Source organism: Oncorhynchus tshawytscha, linkage group LG12 (genome assembly GCF_018296145.1).
Source record: "Oncorhynchus tshawytscha isolate Ot180627B linkage group LG12, Otsh_v2.0, whole genome shotgun sequence".
NCBI classification, from domain to species: domain Eukaryota; kingdom Metazoa; phylum Chordata; class Actinopteri; order Salmoniformes; family Salmonidae; genus Oncorhynchus; species Oncorhynchus tshawytscha.
Window position 1 is genome coordinate 10,505,458 of NC_056440.1, and position 20,000 is coordinate 10,525,457.

A 20,000-nucleotide genomic window follows, 5' to 3' on the forward strand; every position below is an offset into this window, starting at 1 on the left:
GGTAGAGGAGAGACAGAGGTTGGGGGATAGAGAGAAGGAGGTAGAGGAGAGACAGAGGTTGGGGGATAGAGAGAAGGAGGTAGAGGAGAGACAGAGGTTGGGGGATAGAGAGAAGGAGGTAGAGGAGAGACAGAGGTTGGGGGATAGAGAGAAGGAGGTAGAGGAGAGACAGAGGTTGGGGGATAGAGAGAAGGAGGTAGAGGAGAGACAGAGGTTGGGGGATAGAGAGAAGGAGGTAGAGGAGAGACAGAGGTTGGGGGAGAGAGAGAGGAGGGGGATAGAGAGAAGGAGGTAGAGGAGAGACAGAGGTTGGGGGATAGAGAGAAGGAGGTAGAGGAGAGACAGAGGTTGGGGGATAGAGAGAAGGAGGTAGAGGAGAGACAGAGGTTGGGGGATAGAGAGAAGGAGGTAGAGGAGAGACAGAGGTTGGGGGATAGAGAGAAGGAGGTAGAGGAGAGACAGAGGTTGGGGGATAGAGAGAAGGAGGTAGAGGAGAGACAGAGGTTGGGGGATAGAGAGAAGGAGGTAGAGGAGAGACAGAGGTTGGGGGATAGAGAGAAGGAGGTAGAGGAGAGACAGAGGTTGGGGGATAGAGATAGAGAGAAGGAGGTAGAGGAGAGACAGAGGTTGGGGGATAGAGAGAAGGAGGTAGAGGAGAGACAGAGGTTGGGGGATAGAGAGAAGGAGGTAGAGGAGAGACAGAGGTTGGGGGATAGAGAGAAGGAGGTAGAGGAGAGACAGAGGTTGGGGGATAGAGAGAAGGAGGTAGAGGAGAGACAGAGGTTGGGGGATAGAGAGAAGGAGGTAGAGGAGAGACAGAGGTTGGGGGATAGATAGAGAGAAGGAGGTAGAGGAGAGACAGAGGTTGGGGGATAGAGAGAAGGAGGTAGAGGAGAGACAGAGGTTGGGGGATAGAGAGAAGGAGGTAGAGGAGAGACAGAGGTTGGGGGATAGAGAGAAGGAGGTAGAGGAGAGACAGAGGTTGGGGGATAGAGAGAAGGAGGTAGAGGAGAGACAGAGGTTGGGGGATAGAGAGAAGGAGGTAGAGGAGAGACAGAGGTTGGGGGATAGAGAGAAGGAGGTAGAGGAGAGACAGAGGTTGGGGGATAGAGAGAAGGAGGTAGAGGAGAGACAGAGGTTGGGGGATAGAGAGAAGGAGGTAGAGGAGAGACAGAGGTTGGGGGATAGAGAGAAGGAGGTAGAGGAGAGACAGAGGTTGGGGGATAGAGAGAAGGAGGTAGAGGAGAGACAGAGGTTGGGGGATAGAGAGAAGGAGGTAGAGGAGAGACAGAGGTTGGGGGATAGAGAGAAGGAGGTAGAGGAGAGACAGAGGTTGGGGGATAGAGAGAAGGAGGTAGAGGAGAGACAGAGGTTGGGGGATAGAGAGAAGGAGGTAGAGGAGAGACAGAGGTTGGGGGATAGAGAGAGAGGAGGTAGAGGAGAGACGGAGGTTGGGGGATAGAGAGAGAGAAGGAGGTAGAGGAGAGACAGAGGTTGGGGGATAGATAGAGAGAAGGAGGTAGAGGAGAGACAGAGGTTGGGGGATAGAGAGAAGGAGGTAGAGGAGAGACAGAGGTTGGGGGATAGATAGAGAGAAGGAGGTAGAGGAGAGACAGAGGTTGGGGGATAGAGAGAAGGAGGTAGAGGAGAGACAGAGGTTGGGGGATAGAGGTAGAAGGAGGTAGAGGAGAGACAGAGGTTGGGGGATAGAGAGAAGGAGGTAGAGGAGAGACAGAGGTTGGGGGATAGAGAGAAGGAGGTAGAGGAGAGACAGAGAGGCAGAAAATAAAGGAAGAGAGGGTTGGGGGATAGAGAGAAGGAGGTAGAGGAGAGACAGAGGTTGGTTAACAGATATAGCAGAGCGCTGGCTTTAACAATAAGTTAACAGATATGGCTCGGGGAAGACATCTCCTTCTAACCCTCATGAACTGTTCCAGTTGGGTATTTTTACCTTTATTTAACCAGGCAAGTCAGTTAAGAACAAATTCTTATTTTCAATGACGGCCTAGGAACAGTGGGTTTACTGCCTGTTCAGGGGCAGAACGACAGATTGTACCTTGTCAGCTCGGGGATTTGAACTTGCAACCTTCCGGTTACTAGTCCAACGCTCTAACCACTAGGCTACCCTGCCGCCTCTACACTCTAACCACTAGGCTACCCTGCCGCCCCCTTGGGTCAATGAGGATGTGTGTGGAAGAACAGAACCTACATTTGTAGAACGTGTAATGTTCTTTGTGATATTGTGTTGGATTGTGTTTCTCTGTGTGTTTCTCTGTGTGTTATTAATTGTCTCTTTTGGACTAATGAGCCATATCTGTTTCCTTCTCTTTCTTTCTTCTCTGCCCTCTTCCTCCTTCTCTCTATCTCCCCAACCTCCCATCTCTCCTCTTCCTCCTTCTCTCTATCTCCCCAACCTCCATCTCTCCTCTTCCTCCTTCTCTCTATCTCCCCAACCTCCATCTCTCCTCTTCCTCCTTCTCTCTATCTTCCCAACCTCCATCTCTCCTCTTCCTCCTTCCCTCTATCTCCCCAACCTCCATCTCTCCTCTTCCTCCTTCCCTCTATCTCCCCAACCTCCATCTCTTCTCTTCCTCCTTCTCTCTATCTCCCCAACCTCCCATCTCTCCTCTTCCTCCTTCTCTCTATCTCCCCAACCTCCATCTCTCCTCTTCCTCCTTCTCTCTATCTTCCCAACCTCCATCTCTCCTCTTCCTCCTTCCCTCTATCTCCCCAACCTCCCATCTCTCCTCTTCCTCCTTCTCTCTATCTTCCCAACCTCCATCTCTCCTCTGCCCTTCCCTCTACTATTCCAACCCCCCTCTTTCTCTGGTTACTGTGGGTATGTGGGACACTAACAGTGGGCGCTCGTTCCGCCACCGCTCCAATCAGTGTCAGTGCAGCAGCAGCAGCAGCAGCAGCCGCAGCAGCGGGCACCACCGGTGGGCTGGTGGAACAAGGTAGACTGGCACACCTGGGGCGGCACCCCCCTCCCTCCTCCCTCTTTCTCACCTCTACCTCTCCTCTCTATCCTCCCTTCCTCTCTCTTCCTTCTCTCCCTCCCTCCACCTAGCATGGATGCGCCGAGCATGCCACCTCCATCGCTCATTGACCCAGCGCTATTCCATCGCCACACCTCATTGGCCACCTGGCCTCCGTCTCTCCACTCTGATTGGGCGGCTGCGGTTCCCGTCACCTGCCTCCTCCTCCTTTTTACTGCTCTCCATCTCTCAGTTCCTTCACAGCGCAGAACAGCACAGTGGAGCATGGCTGACCCAACTAAACCTTGTCTTTGTCCTATTTCACTCTCTGGTCTCTCTGGTCTCTCTTCTCTCTTCTCTCTGTTCTCTCTTCTCTCTGTTCTCTCTGGTCTCTCTTCTCTCTGTTCTCTCTGGTCTCTCTTCTCTCTGGTCTCTTTTTTCTCTGGTCTCTCTGGTCTCTCTTCTCTCTGTTCTCTCTTCTCTCTGTTCTCTTTCTCTCTGTTCTCTCTGGTCTCTCTTCTCTCTGGTCTCTTTTCTCTCTGTTCTCTCTCTCTCTGTTCTCTCTTCTCTCTGTTCTCTCTGGTCTCTCTTCTTCTGGTCTCTTTTCTCTCTGGTCTCTCTGTTCTCTTTCTCTCTGTTCTCTCTGGTCTCTCTTCTCTCTGTTCTCTTTCTCTCTGGTCTCTCTTCTCTCTGGTCTCTTTCTCTCTGTCTCTGGTCTCTCTGTTGTCTCTGGTCTCTTTTCTCTCTGTTCTCTCTGGTCTCTCTTCTATCTGTTCTCTTTCTCTCTGGTCTCTCTTCTCTGTTCTCTTTCTCTCTGGTCTCTATTCGCTCTGTTCTCTTTCTCTCTGTTCTCTTTCTCTCTGTTCTCTCTGGTCTCTCTTCTCTCTGTTCTCTTTCGCTCTGTTCTCTTTCTCTCTGTTCTCTCTGGTCTCTCTTCTCTGGTCTCTTTCTCTCTGTTTTCTCTGTTCTCTCTGTTCTCTGTTCTCTCTGTTCTCTTTCTCTCTGTTCTCTCTGGTCTCTGTTCTCTCTGTTCTCTTTCTCTCTGGCCTCTGTTCTCTTTCTCTCTGGTCTCTCTTCTCTCTGGTCTCTCTTCTCTCTGTTCTCTCTTCTCTCTGGTCTCTCTTCTCTCTGTTCTCTCTTCTCTCTGGTCTCTCTTCTCTCTGGTCTCTGTTCTCTCTGTTCTCTCTTCTCTCTGTTCTCTCTGGTCTCCTCTCTGTTCTCTCTGGTCTCTCTTCTCTCTGGTCTCTCTTCTCTCTGGTCTCTCTTCTCTCTTTTCTCTCTGGTCTCTCTTCTCTCTGTTCTCTCTTCTCTCTGTTCTCTTTTCTCTCTGGTCTCTCTTCTCTCTGTTCTCTCTTCTCTCTGGTCTCTCCGTTCTCTCTTCTCTCTGTTCTCTCTGGTCTCTCTTCTCTCTGTTCTCTCTTCTCTCTGTTCTCTTTTCTCTCTGGTCTCTCTTCTCTCTGTTCTCTCTTCTCTCTGGTCTCTCCGTTCTCTCTTCTCTCTGTTCTCTCTGGTGTCTCTGGTCTCTCTTGTCTCTCTTCTCTCTGGTCTCTTTCTCTTTATGACCTCCTGTAACTCTATTAGCCCACCATTCCACACCTCTTCAATTCCACCCTCATCTCCCTCTTTTCTAACAGCTCTAGTTTCCTCCCTTGTTCCCCTCATGTCCTCTTTTCTCTATTTTTCTCTGTTGCAGAATGACACGGGAAAAGTTCTCCCTGTCATTGCAAGGATGGAACGGCCCACTGGGTGTCGGTGAATGCTGCATGGGCACTGGACTGGTGCATGCGCTCTAACAGGGGGGGATGATGCATGGTTAACACTGTAGAAGATGCTAGGTTGGGGCTTCAACTGTAAAAGTGAAATGATTGGGAACTACAATCAACTACCTGTAATGACATTTTAGATGTCATGCTTAAATTGGTATAAAAAGAGATGGAGAATAGTTTGCTTATATAGTTGTCTTTGAGTCCACCACAATTCATAAGAATGGCATAGAAGTCTAGTGTAAGGATAGAGCTGGTACAGTCAAGGCCTGGGTTGGTTTGTAGCGGTGCTGTGGGACTCCAGTCGTCTTCTCTTCCCCTCTTAAGACTCTGATCAAATATTGATACTTCATACGGGCCTGCCTGCCTCTCTAGATTAGATCTACTATCCTAGACTAGACACATAATCCACAATTCATTCAGCCTCTTTGGAGGGAAATACAAGTTCACTGAAATGCTTCTTCTTATTATGAAAAACGAACTTGTTTGGGTACTAGGCCTAAAACCTTCCTCAGAGTACATCCTCCAGCTGTCTCCATGTGAAGTCTCCATCCTCCAGCTGTCTCCATGTGAAGTCTCCATCCTCCAGCTGTCTCCATGTGAAGTCTCCATCCTCCAGCTGTCTCCATGTGAAGTCTCCATCCTCCAGCTGTCTCCATGTGAAGTCTCTATCCTCCAGCTGTCTCCATGTGAAGTCTCCATCCTCCAGCTGTCTCCATGTGAAGTCTCCATCCTCCAGCTGTCTCCATGTGAAGTCTCCATCCTCCAGCTGTCTCCATGTGAAGTCTCCATCCTCCAGCTGTCTCCATGTGAAGTCTCCATCCTCCAACTGTCTCCATGTGTCTCCATGTGAAGTCTCCATCCTCCAGCTGTCTCCATGTGAAGTCTCCATCCTCCAACTGTCTCCATGTGAAGTCTCCATCCTCCAACTGTCTCCATGTGAAGTCTCCATCCTCCAACTGTCTCCATGTGAAGTCTCCATCCTCCAGCTGTCTCCATGTGAAGTCTCCATCCTCCAACTGTCTCCATGTGAAGTCTCCATCCTCCAGCTGTCTCCATGTGAAGTCTCCATCCTCCAGCTGTCTCCATGTGAAGTCTCCATCCTCCAACTGTCTCCATGTGAAGTCTCCATCCTCCAGCTGTCTCCATGTGAAGTCTCCATCCTTTCCTTGTCCTCCTGTAAGGTTGTTATTTACAGGGATATTAGTGAGTGACTCGTAATGGCTATTAGAACTTCTTAGGGATCAAATCCCGTTAGCGGGATCGATTTGACAACATCCGGTGAAATGGCAGAACGCCAAATTCAAATTAAATTACTAGAAATATTAGACTTTCGTGAAATCACACATGCAATACACCAAATTAACGCTACACTTGTTGTTAATCCAGCCAACGTGTGAGATTTCAAAAAGGCTTTACGACAAAAGCAAACCATGCTATTATCTGAGGACAGCACCCCATCAAACAAAGACAGACGATCATAATTCAACCCGCCAGGCGCGACACGAAACTCAGAAGTAAAGATATAATTCATGCCTTACCTTTGACGAGCTTCTTCTGTTGGCACTCCAATATGTCCCATAAACATCACAAATGGTCATGACTACAAAATATCTCATAAGTTACCTGTAATCTTTGTCCAAACATTTCAAACAACTTTCCTAATACAACTTTAAGTATTTTTTAACGTAAATAATTGATCAAATTTAAGACGGGATAAACTGTGTTCAATACCGGAGGAAAACAAAGTGGAGCGAGCTTTCAGGTCACGCGCCTCTAACAAACAGTACACTTCACTCAACCCTCGTTCTGAACAGGGCTACTTCTTCATCTCTCAAAGGAAAAACATCAACCAATTTCCAAAGACTGTTGACATCTAGTGGAAGCGATAGGAACTGCAAGCAACTGCCTTAGAATTCTAGATTCCCATTGAAATCCCATTGAAAAGAGAGTGACCTCAACATTTTTTCCCCCTGAATGGTTTGTCCTCGGGGTTTCACCTGCCAAATAAGTTATGTTATACTCACAGACATCATTCAAACAGTTTCAGAAACTTCAGCGTGTTTTTTATCCAAAATCTACTTATAATATGCATATCCTAGCTTCTAGGCCTGAGTAGCAGGCAGTTTACTCTGGGAACACTTTTCATCCGGACGTGAAAATACCTCCCCCTAGCCGTAAGAAGTTTTTACCAGTTTGACTCTTTCTCTTTATTTTAATCTCTTCCTCTTCTCCTTCCTTCCTTCCGTCTTGCTTACTATTATGTGTGTCAAGGTAAGGAGCCTGCTTGCTTCCTCTACAGGGTTAAATAAACAACATCATATTTGACCTTTGGGTTTACAGGTTGGGGTCGTGGACTAAATGCCACAATGAAACTCGACTCAGGTGTTCTGGCATGTTTTTGTCATCCTGAGATCATCTACCTGAGAGTGTAATGTAACTGCAACGAGTGATGTATGAAAACACTCCAGCTCAGAACACAGACCGTTCTGGAGTCTATCTGAGTGTTCTAGAAGCTTCTATTTATTCAAGATAGAAGGCTCTGAAAAACAATACAAGTTTTATCGGAGACTTCAAACAAAATGTGAGAATGCACTTGACACAGTTAATGACCCAATTCACCCCCTAGTGTAAACACAAGAGGTGGAGGCAGTGGAGGAAAACTACACACAAACCCTCACCGCCAGTGTTCTTTGAGTCACAGAACTGGTCTTTAGCGTGCTGCCAGGCATACCTAGCAAACTGCTGAATTTGCACATGTAGTTAGCCTTGTAGAAATTAGACTCTATATCAATTGAGGCAGACGTAGAGGAGGAATGGAATGCTGTATAGGAAGGAGAGGGAAAAGCAGAGGAAAGGGAAACTGTGAGTGTTGCAGTATCCCCCTCCCCCTCTCTCTCTCTCTCTCTCTCTCTCACTCTCTCTCTCTCTCTCTCTCTCTCTCTCTCTCTCTCTCTCTCTCTCTCCACACACACTGCAATGTTTTGACTTCTAAAGTGAGGGCTCTTCTGTCTCATCTCTGTATCATCTCCTCTCTCTCCTTCAAACACACTTTGAACAGGGCTCACTTCAGGGCTCACTTCCCCTGTGGGAGAGGGGTTCCTCCAGAAATTAGTTTCTAATGTCAATCCTTTAAAAAACACTGCAGACTTTGTGTGCAAGATAGAGTGAGATACATAGAGGGGAGAGAGAGCTACAGAGGGAGAGAGAGGGCTACAGAGGGAGAGAGGGCTACAGAGAGAGAGAGAGAGAGAGCTACAGAGAGAGAGAGAGAGAGCTACAGAGGGAGAGAGAGGGCTACAGAGGGAGAGAGGGCTACAGAGAGAGAGAGAGAGAGAGAGAGAGAGCTACAGAGAGAGAGAGAGAGAGAGAGAGAGAGAGAGGGGAGAGAGAGGGCTACAGAGGGAGAGAGGGCTACAGAGAGAGAGAGAGAGAGAGAGCTACAGAGAGAGAGAGAGAGAAAGAGAGAGAGAGCTACACACATAGAGAGCTACAGAGAGAGAGAGTTACACAGAGAGAGCGAGAAACAGAGAGAGCTACAGAGAGAGAACTACAGAGAGAGAGAGAGCTACAGAGTGAACTAGAAAGTTAAAGAAAGAGCTATACAGACAGAGAGCTATATAGATAGAGAGAGCTACAGAGAGAGAGCTATAGAGAGAGAGCTACACAGAGAGAGAGAGCTATATAGAGAGAGAGAGCTACAAAGCAAACTAGAGAGTTGAGAGAGAGAGCTATACAGACAGAGCTATATAGATAGAGAGAGAGCTACAGAGAGAGAGCCACAGAGAGAGAGACAGAGCTACAGAGAGAGAGCTACAGAGAGAGAGAGAGCTACAGAGAGAGAGCTACAGAGAGAGAGAGCTACAGAGAGAGAGAGAGAAAGAGAGAGAGAGCTACACACATAGAGAGCTAGAGAGAGAGCTACAGAGAGAGAGCCACAGAGAGAGAGACAGAGCTACAGAGAGAGAGCTACAGAGAGAGAGAGAGCTACAGAGTGAACTAGAAAGTTAAAGAAAGAGCTATACAGACAGAGAGCTATATAGATAGAGAGAGCTACAGAGAGAGAGCTATAGAGAGAGAGCTACACAGAGAGAGAGAGAGAGCTATATAGAGAGAGAGCTACAAAGCAAACTAGAGAGTTGAGAGAGAGAGCTATACAGAGCTATATAGATAGAGAGAGAGCTACAGAGAGAGAGAGAGCTACAGAGAGAGAGCCACAGAGAGAGACAGAGCTACAGAGAGAGAGCTACAGGGAAAGAAAGAGCTACAGAGAGAGAGAGAGAGAGAGAGAGAGAAAGAGAGAGAGAGCTACACACATAGAGAGCTACAGAGAGAGAGAGTTACACAGAGAGAGCGAGAAACAGAGAGAGCTACAGAGAGAGAACTACAGAGAGAGAGAGAGAGCTACAGAGTGAACTAGAAAGTTAAAGAAAGAGCTATACAGACAGAGAGCTATATAGATAGAGAGAGCTACAGAGAGAGAGCTATAGAGAGAGAGCTACACAGAGAGAGAGAGCTATATAGAGAGAGAGCTACAAAGCGAACTAGAGAGTTGAGAGAGAGAGAGCTATACAGACAGAGCTATATAGATAGAGAGAGAGAGAGAGCTACAGAGAGAGAGAGCTACAGAGAGAGAGAGCTACAGAGAGAGAGAGCTACAGAGAGAGAGAGCCACAGAGAGAGACAGAGCTACAGAGAGAGAGCTACAGAGAAAGAAAGAGCTACAGAGAGAGAGAGAGAGAGCTAAAGTGAGAGAGAGAGAGAGAGAGAGCTAAGAGAGAGAGAGAGAGCTACAGAGCGAACTAGAAAGTTAAAGAGAGCTTTACAGACAGAGAGCTATATAGATAGAGAGCTACAGAGAGAGCCACAGAGAGCCACAGAGAGAGACAGAGCTACACAGAGAGAGAGAGAGAGAGAGAGAGAGCTACAGAGAGCGACAGAGCTACAGAGAGAGAGCTATAGAGTGAACTAGAAAGTTAAAGAGAGAGCTATACAGACAGAGAGCTATATAGATAGAGAGAGAAAGAGAGAGCTACAGAGAGAGAGCTATAGAGAGAGAGCTACAGAGAGAGCTATATAGAGAGAGAGAGCTACAAAGCGAACTGGAGAGTTGAGAGAGAGAGCTATACAGACAGATCTATATACAGAGAGAGAGAGCTACAAAGAGAGCTACAGTGAGAGAGAGCTACAGAGAGAGATAGAGAGCTCCAGAGAGAAAGCCACAGAGAGAGAGAGAGAGCTACAGAGAGAGAGAGCTACAGAGAGAGAAAGAGCTACAGAGAGAGAGAGAGCTATATAGAGAGAGAGCTACAAAGCGAACTAGAGAGTTGAGAGAGAGAGAGCTATACAGACAGAGCTATATAGATAGAGAGAGAGAGAGAGCTACAGAGAGAGAGCGCTACAGAGAGAGAGCCACAGAGAGAGACAGAGCTACAGAGAGAGAGCTACAGAGAAAGAAAGAGCTACAGAGAGAGAGAGAGAGCTAAAGTGAGAGAGCTACGCAGAGAGAGAGAGAGAGAGCTACAGAGAGAGAGAGAGCTACAGAGCGAACTAGAAAGTTAAAGAGATAGCTTTACAGACAGAGAGCTATATAGATAGAGAGCTACAGAGAGAGCCACAGAGAGCCACAGAGAGAGACAGAGCTACACAGAGAGAGAGAGAGAGAGAGAGAGAGAGCTACAGAGAGCGACAGAGCTACAGAGAGAGAGCTATAGAGTGAACTAGAAAGTTAATGAGAGAGCTATACAGACAGAGAGCTATATAGATAGAGAGAGAAAGAGAGCTACAGAGAGAGAGCTATAGAGAGAGAGCTATAGAGAGAGATAGAGAGCTACAGAGAGAAAGCCACAGAGAGAGAGAGAGAGCTACAGAGAGAGAGAGCTACAGAGAGAGAAAGAGCTACAGAGAGAGAGAGAGAGAGAGCTAAAGAGAGAGAGCTACACAGAGAGAGAGCTACAGAGAGAGAGAGCGAGCGAGCTACAGAGCGAACTAGAAAGTTAAAGAGAGAGCTTTACAGACAGAGAGCTATATAGATAGAGAGCTACAGAGAGATCTACAGAGAGAGAGCCACAGAGAGCCACAGAGAGAGACTGAGCTACAGAGAGAGAGAGAGAGAGAGAGAGCTACAGAGAGTGACAGAGCTACAGAGAGAGAGACAGAGCTACAGAGACAGAAAGAGCTACAGAGAGAGAGAGCTACAGAGAAGGAGCCACAGAGAGAGAGAGCTACAGAGCGAACTAGGAATTAGCGAGAGAGAGCTATACAGAACGAGAGCTATGTAGATAGAGAGAAAGGAAGAGAGAGAGAGCTACAGTGAGAGACAGCTACAGAGAGAGAGAGCTACACAGAGAGAGAGAGAGCTACAGAGAGAGACAAAGCTACAGAACGAGAGAGCTACAAAGAGAGCTGCAAAGACAGCTACAGAGAGAGAGAGAGAGAGAGAGAGCTACAGAGAGAGACAGAGAGAAAGAGAGAGAAAGAGCTACAGAGAGATATAGAGCTACAAAGAGAGAGAGCTACAGCGAGAGAGGGCTGCAGAGACAGACAGAGCTACAGAGAGAGAAAGCTACAGAGAGAGAAATAGCTACAGAGAGAGAGAGAGAGCTACAGAGATAGAGAGAGGCAGAGAGAGGCAGAGCTTCAGAGAGAGAGAGAGAGCTACAGAAAGAGACAGAGTTACAGAGAGAGAGCTACAGAGAAAGAGAGAGATAGAGATAGAGATACACAGAGAGAGAGAGAGATAGCTACAGAGAGAGAGAGAGATGCAGAGAGAGAGATACAGAGAGAAAGAGCTACACACAGAGAGAGAGAGAGATACACAGAGAGAGAGGGCTACACAGAGAGAGAGCGCTACAGAGAGAGAGAGAGGTGCAGATAGAGAGAAAGAGCTACATAGAGAGAGCTACAGAGAGAGAGAGAGCACTACAGAGAGAGCTACCTAGAGAGAGAGAGCTACAGAGAGAGAGAGCTACAGAGAGATAGCTACAGAGAGGGAGAGAGACCTACAGAAAGAGAGAGAGCTACATAGAGAGACCGCTACAGTGAGAGAGAGAGACCTACAGAGGGAGAGCTACAGAGAGAGAGCTACACAGAGAGACTGGGACGGTGCTATAGAGGAGAGAGATTGGGAAGGTGTTATAGAGGAGAGAGACTGGGACGCTGCTATAGAGGAGAGAGACTGGGACGGTGCTATAGAGGGGAGAGACTGGGACGGTGTTATAGAGGAGAGAGACTGGGACGGTGCTATAGAGGAGAGAGACTGGGACGGTGCTATAGAGGAGAGAGACTGGGACGGTGTGTGTGTCTTGGTAGGAGCACCATTTCAGGCTCTAGCCCTGAAGGGGACCGAGGGGACAGGCTCCAGTATTAAGCCCCAAATTCGTTTTCTATCTCTGCCTCGTTAACTGATTAACCAGTTCCTCTTAATGAGGTTCTGTTGCTCGCGGCAACCCACATCAACTCTCGCTGGGCCTCCTGTGCCACGCCGAATGGGATAGTTTTAACCCAGGAACAGTTCTCTGTGTTCCCTGTGACACAATGGATACGGACTGTTGTCTGTGGAATATTTCCCCTCTTGCTGAGGATTATGGGTATTATGCTAAACAGACCACTGTCTTTAGTATGAACAAACCTCCTCTCCTCTCTAAATGTCCAGAAGATCTCAGAGGAGTGTTGTGATTGTCAGGGTCTGGTGGACCAGTCGTTGATAACCTGTCTAAAGATGTCAGCGTTTACTACCTCTTGTTACGACTGTCTGGTCCCCTACCCTGTTGGATTCTTTTTCTACCTGTGGTTGCATTTGGGTTACCCATCTTCAACTAGGAATCCTACGGGACTACAGGTTGATACTGATACACCTTTGTGATCTCTCTGATCTCCTGTTCTACCAGAATCTCTGACCTGTGTGTCTCTGCTGTTGTTTCCTATTGCAGCAGCCAAGAGTTTGCTCAACAAGAAGGCAGATGTCAAGGTAAGACCCCCTTCAATTCAATTCAATTCAAGGGCTTTATTGGCATGGGAAACGTGTTAACAACAACAACCTTCTCTGTCTCTCAATTCAATTTCAATTCAAAGAGCTTTATTACCATGGGAAACATATGTTAACATTGCCAAAGCAAGTGAAATAGATAATCAACAGAAGTGAAATAAACAATAAACAAAATGAACAGTAAACATTACACTCACAAAACTTTCAGAGGAAAAGAGACATTTGAAATGTCATTATGTCTATATGCAGTACTGATCTTTCTCTCTCTGCTACCTTTCTCTCTCTCTCTCTCTCTCTCTCTCTCTCTCTCTCTCTCTCTCTCGCTCTCTCTCTCTCTCTCTCTCTCTCTCTCGCTCTCTCTGCTCTTGCTCTCCTCTCTCAATCTCCTCTCTTTCTCTCTCCTCTCTCTCCATCTCCTCTCTCTCTCTGCTCTCTCTCTCCATCTCCTCTCTCTCTGCTCTCTCTCTCCATCTCCTCTCTCTCTCTGCTCTCTCTCTCCATCTCCTCTCTCTCTCTCTGCTCTCTCTCTCCATCTCCTCTCTCTCTCTGCTCTCTCTCCTCTCTCCCTCACTCCTCCCTCTCTCTCTCTGCTCTCTCTCCTCTCTCCCTCTCTCTCTCCTCTCTCCCTCTCTCCCCCTCTCTCTCTCTGCTCTCTCTCCTCTCTCCCTCGCTCCTCCCTCTCTCTCTCCTCTCTCCCTCTCTCTCTCCTCTCTCCCTCGCTCCTCCCTCTCTCTCTCTGCTCTCTCCCTCTCTCTCTCCTCTCTCCCTCGCTCCTCCCTCTCTCTCTCTGCTCTCTCCCTCTCTCTCTCCTCTCTCCCTCTCTCTCTCCTCTCTCCCTCGCTCCTCCCTCTCTCTCTCCTCTCTCCCTCTCTCTCTCCTCTCTCCCTCGCTCCTCCCTCTCTCTCTCCTCCCTCTCTCTCTCCTCTCTCCCTCGCTCCTCCCTCTCTCTCTCTGCTCTCTCTCCTCTCTCCCTCGCTCCTCCCTCTCTCTCTCCTCTCTCCCTCTCTCCCCCTCTCTCTCTCTGCTCTCTCTCCTCTCTCCCTCGCTCCTCCCTCTCTCTCTCCTCTCTCCATCTCTCCCCCTCTCTCTCTCTGCTCTCTCTCCTCTCTCCCTCACTCCTCCCTCTCTCTCTCCTCTCTCCCTCTCTCCCTCTCTCTCTCTGCTATCTCTCCTCTCTCCCTCGCTCCTCCCTCTCTCTCTCCTCTCTCCCTCGCTCCTCCCTCTCTCTCTCCTCCCTCTCTCTCTCCTCTCTCCCTCGCTCCTCCCTCTCTCTCTCTGCTCTCTCTCTCCATCTCCTCTCTCTCTCTGCTCTCTCTCTCCATCTCCTCTCTCTCTCTGCTCTCTCTCTCCATCTCCTCTCTCTCTCTGCTCTCTCTCTCCATCTCCTCTCTCTCTCTGCTCTCTCTCCATCTCCTCTCTCTCTCTGCTCTCTCTCTCCATCTCCTCTCTCTCTCTGCTCTCTCTCTCCATCTCCTCTCTCTCTCTGCTCTCTCTCTCCATCTCCTCTCTCTCTCTGCTCTCTCTCCTCTCTCCCTCTCTCTCTCCTCTCTCCCTCTCTCCCCCTCTCTCTCTCTGCTCTCTCTCCTCTCTCCCTCGCTCCTCCCTCTCTCTCTCCTCTCTCCCTCTCTCTCTCCTCTCTCCCTCGCTCCTCCCTCTCTCTCTCTGCTCTCTCCCTCTCTCTCTCCTCTCTCCCTCGCTCCTCCCTCTCTCTCTCTGCTCTCTCCCTCTCTCTCTCCTCTCTCCCTCTCTCTCTCCTCTCTCCCTCGCTCCTCCCTCTCTCTCTCCTCTCTCCCTCTCTCCCTCCTCTCTCCCTCGCTCCTCCCTCTCTCTCTCCTCCCTCTCTCTCTCCTCTCTCCCTCGCTCCTCCCTCTCTCTCTCTGCTCTCTCTCCTCTCTCCCTCGCTCCTCCCTCTCTCTCTCCTCTCTCCCTCTCTCCCCCCTCTCTCTCTCTGCTCTCTCTCCTCTCTCCCTCGCTCCTCCCTCTCTCTCTCCCTCTCTCCCCCTCTCTCTCTCTGCTCTCTCTCCTCTCTCCCTCACTCCTCCCTCTCTCTCTCCTCTCTCCCTCTCTCCCCCTCTCTCTCTCTGCTATCTCTCCTCTCTCCCTCGCTCCTCCCTCTCTCTCTCCTCTCTCCCTCTCTCCCCCTCTCTCTCTCTGCTCTCTCTCCTCTCTCCCTCGCTCCTCCCTCTCTCTCTCCTCTCTCCCTCTCTCCCCCCTCTCTCTCTCTGCTCTCTCTCCTCTCTCCCTCGCTCCTCCCTCTCTCTCTGCTCTCTCTCCTCTCTCCCTCTCTCCTCCCTCTCTCTCTGCTCTATCTCCTCTCTCCCTCTCCTCCCTCTCTCTCTGCTCTCTCTCCTCTCTCCCTCGCTCCTCCCTCTCTCTCTCTCCATCTCCTCTCTCTCTGTGTGCTCTCTCTCCTCTCTCCCTCTCCCCCTCTCCCCCTCTCTCTCTCTGCTCCATCTCTGTCTCTCCTCTCTCTCCATCTCCTCTCTCTCTCTCTCTCAATTAAATTTCAATTCAAAGAGCTTTATTGTCATGGGAAACGTATGTTAACATTTCCAAAGCAAGTGAAGTAGTGAAATAGTAGTGAAATAAACAATATAAAATGAACACTCTCTCTCTTAGATCAGTTATCAGGGTTAAGACCCTGTTCCTGTCTCCTCGCCTCTATTCTCTCTCTTGTTGTGTCTCATTCTCTCTCCCCCACCCCCTGCTTTCTCCCCACCCCCCACCCCCACTTTCTCTCTCCCTCTCCCCCTGCTTTCTCTCCCTCCCCTCCCCCTCTTTCTCTCTCGCCCCTCTTTCTCTCTCCCTCTCCCTCTTTCTCTCCCTCCCCTCCCCCTCTTTCTCTCTCTCGCCCCTCTTTCTCTCCCTCCCCTCCCCCTCTTTCTCTCTCTCGGCCCTCTTTCTCTCTCCCTCTCCCCCTTTTTTGTCTGTCCCTCTGCTTTTGCTTAGTTTGTTTCTCTGTAATTAAAAGTGTCTCTTGCTCAGTGATTTGTCAACATCTTTATTTGTGTCTGTGTGTGTGTGTGTGTGTGTGTGTGTGTGTGTGTGTGTCTGTGTGTGTTGTGTCTGTGTGTGTGTGTGTGTGTGTGTCTGTGTGTGTGTGTGTGTGTGTGTGTGTGTGATGCATGGGAGAGAGTGTTGTGTCTGTGTGTGTGTGTGTGTGTGTGTGTGTGTGTGTGTGTGTGTGTGTGTGTGTGTGTGTGTGTGTGTGTGTGTGTGTGTGTGTGTGTGTGTGTGTGTGTGTGTGTGTGTCTGTGTGTGTGTCTGTCTGTCTGTGTGTGTGTGTGAGCTTTGTGCTAGCTGCTTTCTGGTCTGTTTATTCAGTAGGAATTGTGACTACAGTTCCAGGAATAGACATGAGTCTGAACCCTGGAAACACACCAGACAGAAATAGACTCTCAGTCACACACACACACACACACACGTCCCCCTGCTCCTCTCCACGCCACACTCATAATCGCCTAGCAACAGGCCCCTGACACACTCCTCCTCCGTCTTTCTCACTCTCTCGTTATTATTTCCCTGGTTGTATCTCTCCTCTGACCTCTCTGACCCCTCGTACACCTCTCCTTGTCTCCTCTGACCCCTCGTACACCTCTCCTTGTCCCCTCTGACCCCTCATACTCCTCTCCTTGTCTCCTCTGACCCCTCGTACACCTCTCCTTGTCTCCTCTGACCCCTCGTACTCCTCTCGCTGTCTCCTCTGACCCTTCTGACCCCTTGTACACCTCTCCTTGTCTCCTCTGACCCCTCGTACTCCTCTCCTTGTCTCCTCTGACCCCTCGTACACCTCTCCTTGTCTCCTCTGACCCCTCGTACTCCTCTCGCTGTCTCCTCTGACCCTTCTGACCCCTCGTACACCTCTCCTTGTCTCCTCTGACCCCTCGTACTCCTCTCCTTGTCTCCTCTGACCCCTCACACACCTCTCCTTGTCTCCTCTGACCCTTCGTACTCCTCTCCTTGTCTCCTCTGACCCCTCGTACTCCTCCCCTTGTCTCCTCTGACCCCTCTTACTCCTCTCTTTGTCTCCTCTGACCCCTCTTACTCCTCTCCTTGTCCCATCTGACCCCTCGTACTCCTCTCCTTGTCCCATCTGACCCCTCGTACTCCTCTCCTTGTCTCCTCTGACCCCTCGTACACCTCTCCTTGTCCCCTCTGACCCCTCGTACTCCTCTCCTTGTCTCGTCTGACCACTCTAACCGCTTGTACACCTCTCCTTGTCTCCTCTGACCCCTCTTACTCCTCTCCTTGTCTCCTCTGACCACTCTGACCCCTCTTACTCCTCTCTTTGTCTCATCTGACCCCTCTTACTCCTCTCCTTGTCTCCTCTGACCAGTCTGACCCCTCTTACTCCTCTCCTTGTCTCCTCTGACCCTGACCCCTCTTACTCCTCTCCTTGTCTCCTCTGACCCCTCTTACTCCTCTCCTTGTCTCCTCTGACCACTCTGACCCCTCTTACTCCTCTCCTTGTCTCCTCTGACCACTCTGACCCCTCTTACTCCTCTCCTTGTCCCCTCTGACCCCTCGTACTCCTCTCCTTGTCTCGTCTGACCACTCTAACCGCTCGTACACCTCTCCTTGTCTCCTCTGACCCCTCTTACTCCTCTCCTTGTCTCCTCTGACCTTTCTGACCCCTCTTACACCTCTCCTTGTCTCCTCTGACCCCTCATACTCCTCTCCTTGTCTCCTCTGACCCCTCGTACACCTCTCCTTGTCCCCTCTGACTCCTTGTACTCCTCTCCTTGTCTCCTCTGACCACTCTAACCCCTCGTACACCTCTCCTTGTCTCCTCTGACCCCTCGTACTCCTCCCCTTGTCCCCTCTGACCCCTCTTACTCCTCTTTTTGTCCCCTCTGACCCCTCTTACTCCTCTCGTTGTCCCATCTGCCCCCTCGTACTCCTCTTCTTGTCTCCTCTGACCACTCTAACCACTCGTACACCTCTCCTTGTCTCCTCTGACCTCTCATACTCCTCTCCTTGTCTCCTCTGACCACTCTAACCCCTCGTACACCTCTCCTTGTCTCCTCTGACCCCTCATACTCCTCCCCTTGTCTCCTCTGACCCCCCTTACTCCTCTCTTTGTCTCCTCTGACCCCTCTTACTCCTCTCTTTGTCTCCTCTGACCACTCTGACCCCTCGTACTCCTCTCCTTGTCTCCTCTGACCACTCTGACCCCTCTCCTTGTCTCCTCTGACCCCTCGTACTCCTCTCCTTGTCTCCTCTGACCCCTCTGACCCCTCTCCTTGTCTCCTCTGACCCCTCGTACTCCTCTCCTTGTCTCCTCTGACCACTCTGACCCCTCTCCTTGTCTCCTCTGACCCCTCATACTCCTCTCCTTGTCTCCTCTGACCCCTCGTACACCTCTCCTTGTCCCCTCTGACCCCTCGTACTCATCTCCTTGTCCCATCTGACCCCTCGTACACCTCTCCTTGTCCCCTCTGACCCCTCGTACTCCTCTCCTTGTCTTCTCTGACCACTCTAACCCCTCGTACTCCTCTCCTTGTCCCCTCTGACCCCTCTTACTCCTCTTTTGTCCCCCCTCTGACCCCTCTTACTCCTCTCGTTGTCCCATCTGCCCCCCACTCTCATACTCCTCTTTGTCTTGTCTCCTCTGACCACTCCCCTAACCCCTTTGTCGTACACCTCTCCTTGTCTCCTCTGACCCCTCGTACAACTCTCCTCCCCTTGTCCCTCTCCTTGACCCTCTTACCCTCTTTTTGTCCCCTCTGACCCCTCTTACTCCTCTCTTTGTTGTCCCATCTGCCCCTCGTACCTCTCTTGTCTTCTGTCTCCTTTGTCTCTGACCACTCTAACCCCTCGTACACCTCTCCTTGTCTCCTCTGACCCCTCATACTCCTCCCCCTTGTCTCCTCTGACCCCTGACCCCTTACTCCTCTCTTTGTCTCCTCTGACCCCTCTTACTCCTCTCTTTGTCTCCTCTGACCACTCTGACCCCTCGTACTCCTCTCCTTGTCTCCTCTGACCACTCTGACCCCTCTCCTTGTCTCCTCTGACCCCTCGTACTCCTCTCCTTGTCTCCTCTGACCACTCTGACCCCTCTCCTTGTCTCCTCTGACCCCTCGTACTCCTCTCCTTGTCTCCTCTGACCACTCTGACCCCTCTCCTTGTCTCCTCTGACCCCTCATACTCCTCTCCTTGTCTCCTCTGACCCCTCGTACACCTCTCCTTGTCCCCTCTGACCCCTCGTACTCATCTCCTTGTCCCATCTGACCCCTCGTACACCTCTCCTTGTCATCTCTGACCCCTCGTACTCCTCTCCTTGTCTTCTCTGACCACTCTAACCCCTCGTACTCCTCTCCTTGTCCCCTCTGACCCCTCTTACTCCTCTCTTTGTCCCCTCTGACCCCTCGTACTCCTCTTCTTGTCTCCTCTGACCACTCTAACCACTCGTACACCTCTCCTTGTCTCCTCTGACCCCTCGTACTCCTCTCCTTGTCTCCTCTGACCACTCTAACCACTCGTACACCTCTCCTTGTCTCCTCTGACCCCTCGTACTCCTCCCTTGTCTCCTCTGACCCCTCTTACTCCTCTCTTTGTCTCCTCTGACCCCTCTTACTCCTCTCCTTGTCCCATCTGACCCCTCGTACAACTCTCCTTGTCCCCTCTGACCCCTCGTACTCCTCTCCTTGTCTCCTCTGACCCCTCGTACACCTCTCCTTGTCCCCTCTGACCCCTCGTACTCCTCTCCTTGTCTCCTCTAACCCCTCGTACTCCTCTCCTTGTCTCCTCTGACCCCTCTTACTCCTCTCTTTGTCTCCTCTGACCACTCTGACCCCTCGTAATTCTCTCCTTGTCCTCTCTGACCCCTCTTACTACTCTCTTTGTCTCCTCTGACCACTCTGACCCCTCGTACTCCTCTCCTTGTCTTCTCTGACCCCTCTGACCCCTCTCCTTGTCTCCTCTGACCCCTCTGACCCCTCTACTTGTCTCCTCTGACCCCTCTGTCTCCTCTCCTTGTCTCCTCAGATTAATATTTTTTTGTTGATTTTTTGTTAACCTTTATTTAACTAGGCAAGTCAGCTAAGAACAAATTATTTTTACAATGACAGCCTAGGAACAGTAGGTTAGCTGCCTTGTTCAGGGGCAGAACGACAGATTTTTACCTTGTCAGCTCAGGGATTCGATCCAGCAACCTTTCGGTTACTGGCCCAGCGCTCTAACCTGCCGTCCCAAAAGCCTTGTGTTGAGTACAGTATAACAGCCAGACACTCCAGTGTTGTGTTGAGTACAGTATAACAGCCAGACACTCCA

At 50.1% G+C, this 20,000-nt stretch overlaps 1 protein-coding gene across 18 annotated transcripts in view; it reads left to right on the forward strand.

The window, feature by feature from the left end:
- LOC121847918 (calcium/calmodulin-dependent protein kinase type II subunit beta-like) overlaps positions 1-20,000 on the forward strand; it is a 138,121-nt gene that overhangs the window by 89,061 nt on the left and 29,060 nt on the right. For 10 of the 18 annotated variants that reach the window (XM_042331319.1, XM_042331317.1, XM_042331318.1 and 7 more), the window contains 2 exons: positions 2,859-2,957; positions 12,673-12,710. In XM_042331319.1, the coding sequence (XP_042187253.1) occupies positions 2,859-2,957; positions 12,673-12,710 (137 nt within the window). The remainder of the gene's footprint in view (positions 1-2,858; positions 2,958-12,672; positions 12,711-20,000) is intronic. The other 8 variants (XM_042331323.1, XM_042331322.1, XM_042331333.1 and 5 more) reach the window with 2 other exon arrangements.